We start from the raw sequence: 13,481 nt of genomic DNA, 5'->3' as shown, positions 1-13,481 counted from the left end.
ACCACTCGGGTCTTGTCGTCAGCACATTGTTTGAAGAAGTGCCATGCCAGGGAACTCCTTGAAGCTGCCTTTGGGGTGCTCGGTCCCAGATGGCGGCGGTCAGTAGCAGGCGGAGTCTCTTGGCGGCGGGTGTTCTGCTTTTGCCCACTGCTCCCTCTTTTGCTACGCTGTTTGCTCGGTCTCACCACTGCCTCTTCCTCCGAACTGTGAAAGTCAGTGGCACGACCTTCATTCCATGTGGGGTCTAGGACCTCATCGTCCCCTGCATCGTCTTCCACCCAGTCTTGATCCCTGACCTCCTGTTCAGTCTGCACACTGCAGAAAGACGCAGCAGTTGGCACCTGTGTTTCGTCATCATCAGAGACATGCTGAGGTGGTATTCCCATGTCCTCATCATCAGGAAACATAAGTGGTTGTGCGTCAGTGCATTCTATGTCTTCCACCGCTGGGGAAGGGCTAGGTGGATGCCCTTGGGAAACCCTGCCAGCGGAGTCTTCAAACAGCATAAGAGACTGCTGCATAACTTGAGGCTGAGACAGTTTCCCTGGTATGCATGGGGGTGATGTGACAGACTGATGGGGTTGGTTTTCAGGCGCCATCTGTGCGCTTTCTGCAGAAGACTGGGTGGGAGATAATGTGAACGTGCTGGATCCACTGTCGGCCACCCAATTGACTAATGCCTGTACCTGCTCAGGCCTTACCATCCTTAGAACGGCATTGGGCCCCACCAAATATCGCTGTAAATTATGGCGGCTACTGGGACCTGAGGTAGTTGGTACACTAGGACGTGTGGCTGTGGCAGAACGGCCACGTCCTCTCCCAGCACCACGACCATGTCCGGGTTCTTTACTAAATGTTTTCCTCATTGTTATCGTTCACCACAACAACAAAAATATTATTTGACCCAATGTATTGAATTCAAATTCAGGCCTTTTTTTTTTAAAGACAACTAACACTATCTGGCTATCTATTTAGGTACCGTATTACACTAATACAGGCACAGCAGTAACCACAGATTTAGCTGACTATAAATTTGAGGCCTAGTATTTAGGCGCTGGGTGACAGGTATAGGTTTACTGACAGAATTAGACTTGGAAATGCACAGTAGCGTGTGTGTGAAGTTATTCAGAATGACCCTATGTGCACCTTGAATCTGATATACCCTTTTAGGGATAAATTTAAAGTAGGCCTGATACAGCAGAAACCACTAAATTAGGAAATTGCTAAATTGGGAATTGTATTTCAACCCAGAACAAAAACTGTGCTTTGACTGACACCAAATAACTTGACCAGCCACAGCAGTAACGACAGATTTAGCTGGATATAAATTTGAGGCCTAGTATTTAGGCGCTGGGTGACAGGTATACGTTTACTGACAGAATTAGACTGGGATATGGCCAAAAAATAACCACACTATTGATGGTTAAATGCACTTGTTGTGACAGCTTGACCAACCACACTATTGAGGGTTAAATGCACTTGGTGACAGGCGCAGCTTGCCCCTGATGTAGTATATGGCCAAAAAATAAACAGACTATTGCTGGTTAAATGCACTTGGTGTGACAGCTTCACCCTGATGTAGGATTTAGCCAAAAAACAACCACACCATTGAGGGTTAAATGCACTTGGTGGCAGCTTGTGCTGGCACACCACAAGACACAAAATGGCCGCCGATCACCCCAGAAAAAAGTGACTGAAAAACGCTCTGGGCAGCCTAAAAACTGTGAGCAATTCAATAGCAGCAGTTCAATCATCCACAGCTGCAGATCGATCTCTGAATGAAGTCCTTTGGAGGAGTTAATCACAGCCTAATCTCGCCCTAACGTCGCGGCTGCAACCTCTCCCTATGCTGATCAGAGCAGAGAGTGACGGGCGGCGCTATGTGCCTCCAGCTTAAATAGAGGCTGGGTCACATGGTGCTCTGGCCAATCACAGCCATGCCAATAGTAGGCATGGCTGTGACGGCCTCTTGGGGCAAGTAGTATGACGCTTGCTGATTGGCTGCTTTGCAGCCTTTCAAAAAGCGCCAAGAAAGCGACGAACACTGAACCCAAACTTTTACGAAAATGTCCGGGTTCGGGTCCGTGTCACGGACACCCCAAAATTCGGTACGAACCCGAACTATACAGTTCGGGTTCGCTCATCCCTAATCCTGATGCATCTTGAACGGATTACTCTCCATTCAGAATGCATGGGGATAAAACTGATCAGTTCTTTTCCGGATTTGAGCCCCTAGGACGGAACTCAGCGCCGGAAAAGAAAAACGCAAGTGTGAAAGTACCCTAATAGTTTTTAGGTTTCTAAACAAACAAAAACAAAACACTATCCTCAATACAGTAAGGCATCTTATTATATGATTATATTATTACAATTATTTCTTGTAGTATAACCTTTTATTATGGTTTAAATGAGAAAAGAAAATAACAGAACAAAAATGTTGCTGTAAGTCTATCCCAAGATTCAAATCTGGGATCTCCACATGCAAAACCAATCACTTACCACAAAGCTATAACATTACCACACAGAGATGCATGATATTTCTGTGCTTAGAAGCTAACACATTACTGGTGTCTGTATGATCATATATTGTGTTTGTGAATACAGCAGCTTTCTGAGCAGATCTCAGTGTGGTGAAGCTACAGTACTTAGTGTACATGAAATAGTGTAAATTGCATAACCCAAAAAATATGGATGCAGTATGTGTGCAGGGGCCCCATTGAAAAATTGTCAATCCTTGTCTGCAGAACTGACAATAATAGGACATGTTCTATTATTTGTGGCTTGGCTGCACAGATGTGGTAAGGAATGGCAATATCCAGTTTGTAGGAGGAATAATAGAGCAATGGCACAACCTAGAGTTATATGAAAAGATGCTCCAGAACTGTTGTTATGTCAGGAGAGGGTATGGGTGCCAGGAGTCAGATCCCCGTCGATCTGATACTGATGACCTATTCTGAAGACAGACCATCAATTTCAAATTCCTGGAAAACCTCTGTATAGGGTAAGTAAAAAATGACATGCTGTACCCATGTAATCCCCAATATTTTTATGCAAAAGTTGGCTGGTGAATCTCTGCAATTTTTGGGCTTCTTTAACACATACACATCTCTACATTCAGTGCTGCATAAGCATGTGCAGCAGCTGTTTTCCGTGTGCATATGGTATGTATTTTTAACACATTTGTGGATGACGCCCAAATATTGTATGGAAAGTGCTCTTGAGGGCACAAGCTGTTGCTTTATACACTTGTGGTATGTACCCGATGTGCTCTGCATGAAGGTGGACATGAATGTCAACAGCCCTATAAGGCAATTGAAATCATCAGAAAATACTGCAAAAGTTTTGGGGGTGCAATTACTTTTTAAGAAGTATTTAATAGTTTGCTTTCTTACAATTTTTTAGCTTCCCCCTCCAGTTCTGGTGATTTTATGAAGATATGTGCATTTAAATATAGGCCTAAGTGGTATGTATGGACTGTACACATGTTGTAGTTTTAAGGAGGTGTAGTGCATTCAACTTTCTGCTTGGGTCACAACTTTACCTATTAGTAAATAAAATAAATAAATAAAAAAACGCTTTGACGCAAAATTGCATGAAGGTGCCTGGACGTATAAATTGCCGAGCAGCATTCTGAAAATGTCCGCGGTGTTTACTTTAAGATAAAACTAATAATATGAATATTAAGGGTTAATATTTTTATTTTGTAATTTATCTTTACACAAAAATTTTAAAATTGTCCTGGCTACCAAAGATGCAAACTGCCCAAAACCCTCTGGCAGCGAAAAGGCTAAAATCTACCTGTCCTGTATCTTCCATTTTGAGGCCTCCCCAGTTTACATGCAGCTCTCCATCAGAAGAGAGAGTTAGATATGTCTTACCTCCTCTGTGATGAACAGCCTTTGGAGCTGACTGTCGGCAGGTGTAATCCTTTTATATCTAGGGGCATCGATCCTGTGTAGGAGAAAATCGGAATTAGACTTACCGTTAATTCGGTTTCCATGAGATCACCAAGACGGCCCGTTATTCTCCTTGTGGCCATCATGGTGATGATATGGAAAAAGGGGCACACAAATTATGCACACAATAAATAACGTATAGGAAGGAACCTGCTGACAACGTCTGGTTACACATGTAAAATGTCCAGGATTAGAAAAATGGGTCTGCTTCCCCCCAGAAACAGCGCCTCTCCTGTCCATTGGCTATGTCTGGTACTGCAACTGTGAAAGAGGCTAAGCTGCAAATCCAGGTACAGACCATGGACAAGAGCAGCTCTGTCAATTCCTCATGTGCTGTACAATTCCGACCCTGTCACCGTGTAGTTGACATATGGTTGGTGAGGACACAGGGGCTGTGCTCACAACATCAATAGGGAGAGTCAAATATGACATACCTCTGATCCCACCCATGTAACCACCTTAAATTCTGTAGGCAATTGCCCACCCTTTAAAGAAAGATTCTAGGTCTGTGATGTGAGAGACTAAATAAAAAAAATAATATGCTCCATTGTGGAGAGGAAAAAAAAATAAAAAAATCTAAAAAAAAACACCACTTGGTATTCCCAAAACCATACTATAACATTATAGGGTATTTTAGCGCATTTTGCCATGTGAAAACAGCAAAATAATACCAATATAATCTACAACTTGTCATGCAAAAAAAATAAAACAGCAACTTCCATAATTAAAGTTATGACTCTCAGAGCGCGCATACAAAAACCTGAAATTTTTTTTTGCAAAAGCAGTAAAATGAGAAGAACAATATAAAATTTGGTATCAATAAAAGACTTCAGATTTGGGAATAAGTGTCACGGTGGGCAGTGGGGGAAAACGTATAGCGTGGGTAAACGGGGAAGCAGCTAGGCCTGAACACCAGGAAAAGGGAGCAGGTCACCTCCTAGCCGCCCTAATCCTGGCCCTGACTGCTAACCGTATGAGCAGACCCAGATGGTAGGTGGTCTCATACACAGGAACTATGGACCCTGATGATCCCTGAATAAAGGTTAGGAGCTAGAGATGACCTGTTCCTCCAGAACGCAGGCGAACAGGAGTCTCACAGGCCAATCAGCAAAGGTAAGGGAAGACAGTGAGCAGCAACTGGGTCTGCACTCTGCAGGTAAGAACCCAGTGATAGGACAACACACTGGAACAACAAGCACTTACCTGCCGCAGCAACAGGGTGAAACACCAAGACTACCTGGACCCCCATGCGGACCAAATGCATGGCGGCCCCAGGCAGAGCTGCTCACTGACTTGTGTTTCCCCCTCTGGGGAACCCAGAGGCCCTCTCACCGATGGCACAGACAGATAGGGGAACGTCTAGCAACCATGCTGGACAACACTCCAAACAGACTAGACATGGAACACAACACTAGACATAACACACCCTGTACATAAACCCTCACCAAACATATACAAGGGAAGTAAGGGGAAAATACATAAGGATGACCTCGATATCTAACTAGGTGGCCCTCACCCTGGAAGGATGCAATATCCAGGACAGGAGCATAGCTCCAGCACACACCGAGGCTGGATAGCCACTGACCTCAGGCTCACAGTGCCAGATTAAGGCCTCATGCACATGTTTTTTTCACGGTCTGCAAAACGGGGTTCCGTTGGTCAGTGATCTGTGTCCAGTTTTTCTTCCGTGTGTCCTCCTTGATTTTTAGAGAATCACCAGACCAGAAAAGTGAAAAAAAATCTAAGTCAAGTTTGCCTTGAAAATGATAGGAAAAAAATGGACACGGATCACGGACGCGGATGACAATCTTGTCTGCCTCCGTGTTTTTTCACGGACCCATTGACTTGAATGGGTCCGCGAACTGTTGTCCGTCAAAAAAATAGGACAGGTCCTATTTTTTTGACGGACAGGAAACACGGACGCAGATGACAAACAGTGCATTTTCCGAGTTTTCAACGGACCTATTGAAAGTCAATGAGTCCGCAGAAAATCACGGAAAGCGGAACAACGGACACGGATGCACACAACGGTCGTGTGCATGAGGCCTAAGAAGAGCCATGAGGCCAAACCCTGAATACACACAGCCAGGAAGTTAACCCCTCCAGTACCAGACAGGGAAAGAAACAGAAGGAGTAAAGCACAAACATGCTGCACCACAACGAGTAGCCCCTGGCAACCAGCATGCACAGCTAACGTGTCATGGCGCACAACAACAACAAGAGCGTGACACAGCCATGACAATAAGGACTTCTTCCCATATATCAGTTGTGCTCGGCCACTTATGCTGGAGCCGGACACAACTGATATATGTGAACAGATCTGACGTCTATCCACTGATAGCGCTGGACAGGAAAACTGAACATGCAGCCTTTTTCTGTCCACAGCTGGATTGATGCACCCAATGTATTAGAACAACCCTATAGGAAACTATAGTATCAGTTCTGGCTTCAGTTCTAAACTGAACCAGATCACTGGATATACAGTATATGAAGGAGGCCTAAAAAGGTAATTTCAACAGTAGATGTGACCTCGATACAGTACCTCTCTTTAAATACTTGCAGCCCACGAACCAGTCCCTCCAGACACAACAGGTCGTAGCGGTTGGCAGGCACATCAATCTTGAAGAGAATGACATCTGATGCTCCGTCCACTTTTCCATCACCTTTTTCTTTGCTGAGGATTTCTCTCTCTGAGGTCTGGAATGGTGAAGGAATAACTGTATTTACCAATGATTTCCCACAAACCAGTCATACTCAAAGGGGAAGAGGAGAAGCTGAGATCTAGGGTCCTGTTTAGTAGGGAGCTGCCTTTAGCTTGGTGAATTCAATGGCCAAGTATATGCGAGTATATGATTGGATTTCATCTCATTAAAAAAAAAATTCTGGTGGTTTGTTTTAGTCCACAGATGGCGCAAAAAAAAAAAATTATAATAATAATTAAAGCAACTTTTGCAGTAGATTTCCAGCAAAATTCATGTCAAGATCTGCATGTATCACATGCATATTTTGTCACATCTGCTGCAGAATTGACCCGATGCAAGGTGAAGATCTGCAGAAAGGATTGACATGCTTATGATTAAGGATATGTCCACACAGAGGATGTGGGGGTGTATTCAGCATGGATGCCAAAAACCAAAGCAAAGCTGCTCGTGGTTTAGCGCCATTCAATGGAGCTAAACCTAAAGCGGGTCTGCATGAAAACCCACAGGAGAACCCACACCACATCTCAGCGGTTTCTGGAGTGGGATATGGAATGGATTTTGTTGCAGACAAAATCCTCAGTGTGAACATTTTAATTATTTTATGCACTTATATAGCGCTACTATATTCCGCAGCGCTTTACAGACATTAGCAACCAACTGTCCCCAATGAGGCTCACAATCTAAGGTCCCTATCAGTATGTCTTTGGAGCGTGGGAGGAAACTGGAGAACCCGGAGGAAACCCACGCAAACATGGGGAGAACATACAAACTCCATGCAGATGTTGTTCATGGTCAGATTCGAACCTAGTGCTAACCACTGAGCCACCGTGCTGCCCGTAGTAGTAATGTAAAGTAGCAACATACCCTTCACAATGTCTATCTCCAGTAGTCCCATAGAATGCTGCAGCAGCAGCGTGCAAGCGTGACCGCTAGCTCCATTCAAATGGGGAGCACGCTCCCATTCTTGTGATCATTGTGGACCCAGCATTTGAATCTGTGGGTGTTTGTCATGGGGCAATACCTTTAAAATCCCCAATATGTCAATTGTCACACGGAAAATACAGTTTGTGTTCTTATCTAACCATCAGACTATGCAGAGAATTTAAGGGGAAGATGCATCAAAATGGTGGAGTAGCTGTCCATGGCCACCATTCAGATTTCACATCTCAATTCTCAGAGGCCCTCTGCTAAATAAAAGCACGGACCCGCTTGGCCGCCACAGACAACTACTCCTCTTTTCCTCTGCACCATATTGACACATCTCCCCTTCTACACGGAGAAGGGCCCAATCATTACTACTACTACTACTTGAGAAACCTTGGCGCGGTGCTCGGGCTCAGACATGTCCTACACCGTAGGACATGTTGGCTAATCTCTCAATTTTAAAATCAGTTTGAGGGTTTAATAAGACCGCAGAGTGCACCTGTCTTTGCTATTGTCATATCCCAATCATTACAGCATAATCTGATGCTCAGACGAAGACAAAAACTGTATTTTCAGCTTTAGGGTATGTTTACATGTAGCAGATAAACTGCAGAAGGTCCCGTCCCCGCTGCTTCAGGTGCCTTATGGAGGGGAAGTGTAACGTTCTGTCTGTCATGACGTGCGCTTCTGCAGCCTTTCACTGGCCTCAGCAATGACTTACCCCAGAGCGGCACGTGCCTGCTGAAGCCAGTAAATGGCTGCAGCAGTGCACCTGCCAGCACACAGGGGACAGGAAGCAGGGGGATGGGACCCTCTACTAGAAAGAAGTGCCAGTGAATAGAAAAGTTTCTGTCTTTCCTTAGGCAGAGCAGATTTGGGGCCATAAGTACCATTACTTACAATCTCATCTAACTCCAATCCAAATTCAAAGCAGAGCTCATCAAACTCTTCATCAGCTGGAAAGACAGAGAAATACAGTTACATATAGACATTTGGGAGGTGACAAACATTTTTATTTACTTTTTTACAAACATTTTAAGGCCAATTTCACACTGGGTCTGGAAAACATGCCCCATGTGATTATCAAAGTAATAAAAATAACCCCCCCCCTTCCCAAAAAAAAAAAACTGGGGAAAAATAAAAATAAATCACATAATAAAACCACTTACAAACACAAAACACAGACAATCTGCAACTAAAGTTACAGTCCCCAGTATTGTCCTTTTGCGCTGCAGTTTTTCGTGGGTACCCTTCACAAATAACCAATGTATATAATATTTAAAAAAACGTGCTGCTTAAACTTGATTGCAGCTCACTCTGAGGGAGACAAAAGGTATCTATCGATGTGACTCCTCCGTTATGGTTCCCAGAGGATGTGCACATTCTATATGCGTGTTGTTTTTGGATCTTGTGAGTACAATAAATCACGTTATTTAAACTCAGTTGGCGGTATGTTGGGAAATCACAGCATCATGGTGACTGCGGGTCTATTGTACTGTACTCAAGGCATAATGGCGGTACAGCACAGCACACAGCATTACAGATCATTAGAACGCTGCAAGTTCAGGTCAGAGAAGCAGTGTTCGGTCTGGAAAATGTGGCCATCACACAGATAATGTATCCCAGACTAAACACGACTCTGTGAAATTAGCTTAAAGGGGTTCTGCACTTTGTTTAAACTGATGATCGGCGGGGGTCCGACACCTAGGACCCCCGCCGATTAGCTGTTTGAGAAGGCACGGGCGCTCCAGCAGCAACGCGGCCTTCTCACTGTTTACCGCCGGCCGAGTGAATTCATAACTAGTATCACTGGCCTGGGCGGGGCTAAGCTCCATTCAAGTGAACAGAGCTTAGCCCCGCCCAGGCCAGTGATACTAGTCGTGACGTCACTGGGCCTGCGGTAAACAGTGAGAAGGCTGCGGCGCTGCTGGAGCGCCGCTGCCTTCTCAAACAGCTAATCGGCGGGGGTCCCAGGTGTCGGACCCCCGCCGATCAGATGCCGATGAACTATCCAGAGGATAGATAATCAGTTTAAACAAAGTGCAGAACCCCTTTAAGTCGCTTTCACACGCGGCAGAGAAACCTCTGCGACTGACAGTTCCATTCATCTGAAGGAGTTGGTTTTGGCAGCGAGCACACAGATTTCTGCAAACCTCATTCAGGTGAAGGCAGGGGTGCACCTAGCCTTTCTGCTGCCCGAGGCGAAAACTGAAACGCCAATTCTTAACCTAACCCGTTCTGTCCAGCCCTACTGTTAAAGCCATACTTGGAAAACATTACATACAGAGCTACAAAACACACAGGATAATACAGTGCCACATACTGTGCCAACTGTGCTTCCCAATACTATACTGCAGAGACAGATAATCCCCCTTCTGCTTCCCCCCTCTTTCCCCTACCTGGTGCTGCCTGAGGCAATCGCCTCACCTCGCCTCATTGGTGGTGCACCCCTGGGTAAATGAATTTTCCTTTACAGGTGTAAAGCCACCCTCAGGGTTAATTCTGCCAAACAGTATTCCTGCCCTGGTGCTGTCCAAGTGTACAACGGACAGCACCTGGACTGAACAATGACCCAGTATAGTCAGTGGGGGTCATTTATTGTAGTATTTTGCGCCTGTTTTGTAATTGTTCCTGTTTTAGACTATCTATTTTTTTTTTTAGGCGCATTTAGTGCGTCTGTTTTGGAGGCATTTGCGCCTCGTTCAATAATTGCCAGTTTTAGGACTTATTCTGGTGGCATCTTTTTTTTGTCTATTTACGGATGTAGCAGAGTTAAAGGGCTTGTCTCACTTCAGCAAACAGCACTTACTTCTCTATTGTGATTGTCCATGTTGCCTCCTGGATTCATTTTTCCATCACATTATACAAAGCTCGTTACCATGGTTATGACCACCGTGCAATCGTGCTTGGACGTTATAGGAAAAAGCACTAGCCTATGCGCGGTCCCACAGTCCCGGACCACCAGAGAGGCCGCCACTTTTTCCTATAGTATGCAAACATGACCACCACTGATGGATTGCAGGGTGGTCGTAACCATGGAAACAAATAGTGTATCATTTCATAGAAAAAGTGAATCCAGCCAGCAAACGAGGCAATATGGACAATCACAATACATTAGTAAGTGCCTTGTATTAACTTTATCTACATGGTACTGTAAATGCCATTTGCTGAAGTGAGACGACCTCTTTAAGGCCTCTTGCACATGAACGTATTCGTTCCATTCCGTGCGGCGGCCAGGACGGATCCAGACCCATTCAATTTTAATGGGTCCACGATCCGTCGGCTCCGCAAAAATATAGAACAAGTTCTATCTTGTTGCGGAACGGAAGCACGGAACAGAACACTAGGGAAGCACTCCGTAGTGCTTCCGTTCCTTCCGCACCTCCGGATTTGCGGACCCACTCCGTGATCTGTAATGCACAAGGCTGGTGCCCCGTGTATTGCAGACCCGCCGTATGCGGGCAGCAATACGGCCATGCGGGGCACACAGTCGTGTGCAAGAGGCCTAACAGTCACATTTGGTGAGTTATCACATTTAACACGTTATCACTATGACTGTTAACTCTGCTGTATCTGTATCGTGGCGCGCCTTTTTTACGCATGAATTAGAAGCAAAAACATAGTAAGACATGCACCTATTCACAAACATGTATATTGCTGAGACTCTTTAACCAATATGTGACTTTTTTTGCTGCACTTTTGTACCTAATTCGTGAGCTGACCAACCAGTTGTCTAATTGGATATGATCCCCCTGATGAATACAAAAAAAAGCATCGCCTACTGTACAACTCCTTATAGGTACTATGTAAAGCAGCGACAGGCTAATCTACTACGCCGGTCTAATCGCACTCAGATGACAGATGAGCATGCCAAGGGTACGCGAAATTAACACATACGCCTCCACATGTGGTCCATTTAAGAATTGAAGAGAATTCATCGTAAGGGCCTGTTCACACAGCCTAGGCCACGCAGACTCCTCACCAAAATTCTGCCAGCGGCTACGTGGTGTTTGCAATGGGAGGCAATGCTGTAATTCGCATGGCCAGCTGTTTAACGCCCCAACCGCACCAAAGGGGCATGTCCCTTTTTAGTTCGCTACCTGGACACGCGCCACTTAAAGTGGCAGCAGGTGTCCGGCCGTGGTTTAGTGCCATACAACAGACCTAGGCAGTGTGTGGGATTTGCGCATCCAAAGTGAACAACCGCTAAATACACTGCCGATTTTGCATTACACTGTATGGTCCCAGTCAGTATGTGAGATGGATATGCTTCTGTGCTCCATAGTAACATGGTATCCCCTGGGTGCTGTACATACTGTATGTCCGGCCCAGGGCCTGGTACAGCAGGTCTCTCTTCACACTGACAGTCGGCATGGTTCAGCAGCAGCAGCACCGGCATAGAGAAGGACCTCAGAGCCAGGAGAGTAAACTTCCCCTCACCGGTCTGTCCGCGGCGCCTGAAAAAATATAAATGCCATTACCAATTTCCACTCTTCCATTTAGCATGTTGTGGGCTATGTACGTTATATACTGTCCTACAACTATACAGTATAAAATAAAAAGTTATATCATGTCTCGTTTTTATCGCTAATCTGATAGCAGGCATTTCCAGGACCATCCAACACACTTTACTTTGTATTGCATCACTTTGGCGTCCGGCTGTTTCGATTACCCAATCAGAGTGGATCACTCAGCGCTCGACCAATCACTGGATGCAGTTAGGTGGAGGCTTGGAGCGCAAGACGGGGTCCTGATGAGCGACAGAACCTTTCCTGAAGCGGAAGGGGAGTGTGGGGGTGTGCCGTGTGTGTGCGCAGCTCCTACTGCCAATAGGGGCAGGCCATGCGGTTGCTATGGGGCCCGGACCGGAGCGGATTACACTATTACAACAATGGCAGCTGTGGTGCAGCCAGCGATACTGTCTTGAGTCCCTGTTGGGGCTCCTGCGGGCCCTGCTTTCCCTGTGCTCAGGGTCCCCCTCCTCTACATACTTTGAGCATGTCCCTTCTCTGGCACTCCGGTGTTCCGTTATATTTTCCTACCTCGTGAGATTTCCCTACCCTCCTCACTTCCGGCCGCAGATCAGCTGGGGGTTGGGGTGTGCACATCAGCGCAAGCGCACTACCACGGGTAAGGTAAAATTACAGGGAGCGCTGCGGGAGAAGCGGCCACCAAATGCACATGCGCGACCACCAGCACAGCCTGACTCACGGACTCCACGTGCGTTGTGCGAGCGATCCCTGGCCAATGGAGCGCATGCGCAGTATAATCCCGACGTTTGTGGCCGACGGGAGTACATCGTGGCTAGCACACCCCCCCTACCGCAGCCAAGGCTCTATGCGCAGGCGCAATGTCTCCTGGAGCCTAGCTGTTGGTGGTCGCACATGCGCATTTGGTGTCCGCTTCTACCCAGCGCTCCCTGTCATTTTACCTTACCCATAGTAGTGCGCTGAGGTGCACACCCCCTCCTCCAGCTGATCTTCATGTCACCAGAAGTGACGAGGGTTAAGGGATTTAGATAGAACACCGGGAGTCAGGACCCGCTGCACATAATGCTATGTGCGACTGTATTCACTGCACTAGGAAAAGTAACATAAATAAAATGGTCCTCATGGGGGTGTCGGAACCTGGCTTGTTGTTAGCTGGATGGGGGGATGGGTGTGGTCCGGGAGCTGGTTGGACTGAAAGATTCTGCTTGCTGCTGAGGCTTATTATATAAGCAGTGTTCCTCATGGCCAGTCCTCGGGGCCACCTACCGCTCAGGATTTGAGAATGTCTCACAGAATGATGACCTGTGGTAAGTCCTGATGCACAGACACTAATTATATCACCTGCCCAATACTAAGGAAATCCTGAAAACATGGCCGGCAGGTGGTCCTGAGGACCGGAGTTGAGGAAC

General features: G+C 46.2%; 1 protein-coding gene across 1 annotated transcript in view; it reads right to left on the bottom strand.

The window, feature by feature from the left end:
• FARSB (phenylalanyl-tRNA synthetase subunit beta) overlaps positions 1 to 12,036 on the bottom strand; it is a 68,453-nt gene extending 56,417 nt beyond the window's left edge. The window contains exons 1-4 of the mRNA XM_044291340.1: positions 11,899 to 12,036; positions 8,483 to 8,538; positions 6,499 to 6,653; positions 3,879 to 3,951 (exon numbers count right to left, since the gene is read on the bottom strand). Of these exons, the coding sequence (XP_044147275.1) occupies positions 3,879 to 3,951; positions 6,499 to 6,653; positions 8,483 to 8,538; positions 11,899 to 11,956 (342 nt within the window). The 5' untranslated portion in view covers positions 11,957 to 12,036. The remainder of the gene's footprint in view (positions 1 to 3,878; positions 3,952 to 6,498; positions 6,654 to 8,482; positions 8,539 to 11,898) is intronic.
• Positions 12,037 to 13,481: the final 1,445 nt, after the last annotated feature.

This window comes from Bufo gargarizans, chromosome 4 (genome assembly GCF_014858855.1).
Source record: "Bufo gargarizans isolate SCDJY-AF-19 chromosome 4, ASM1485885v1, whole genome shotgun sequence".
Classification (NCBI taxonomy): Eukaryota; Metazoa; Chordata; class Amphibia; order Anura; family Bufonidae; genus Bufo; species Bufo gargarizans.
The sequence above is the reverse complement of the archived record's forward strand: the minus strand, read 5'-3'. Positions and strand labels throughout refer to the sequence as shown.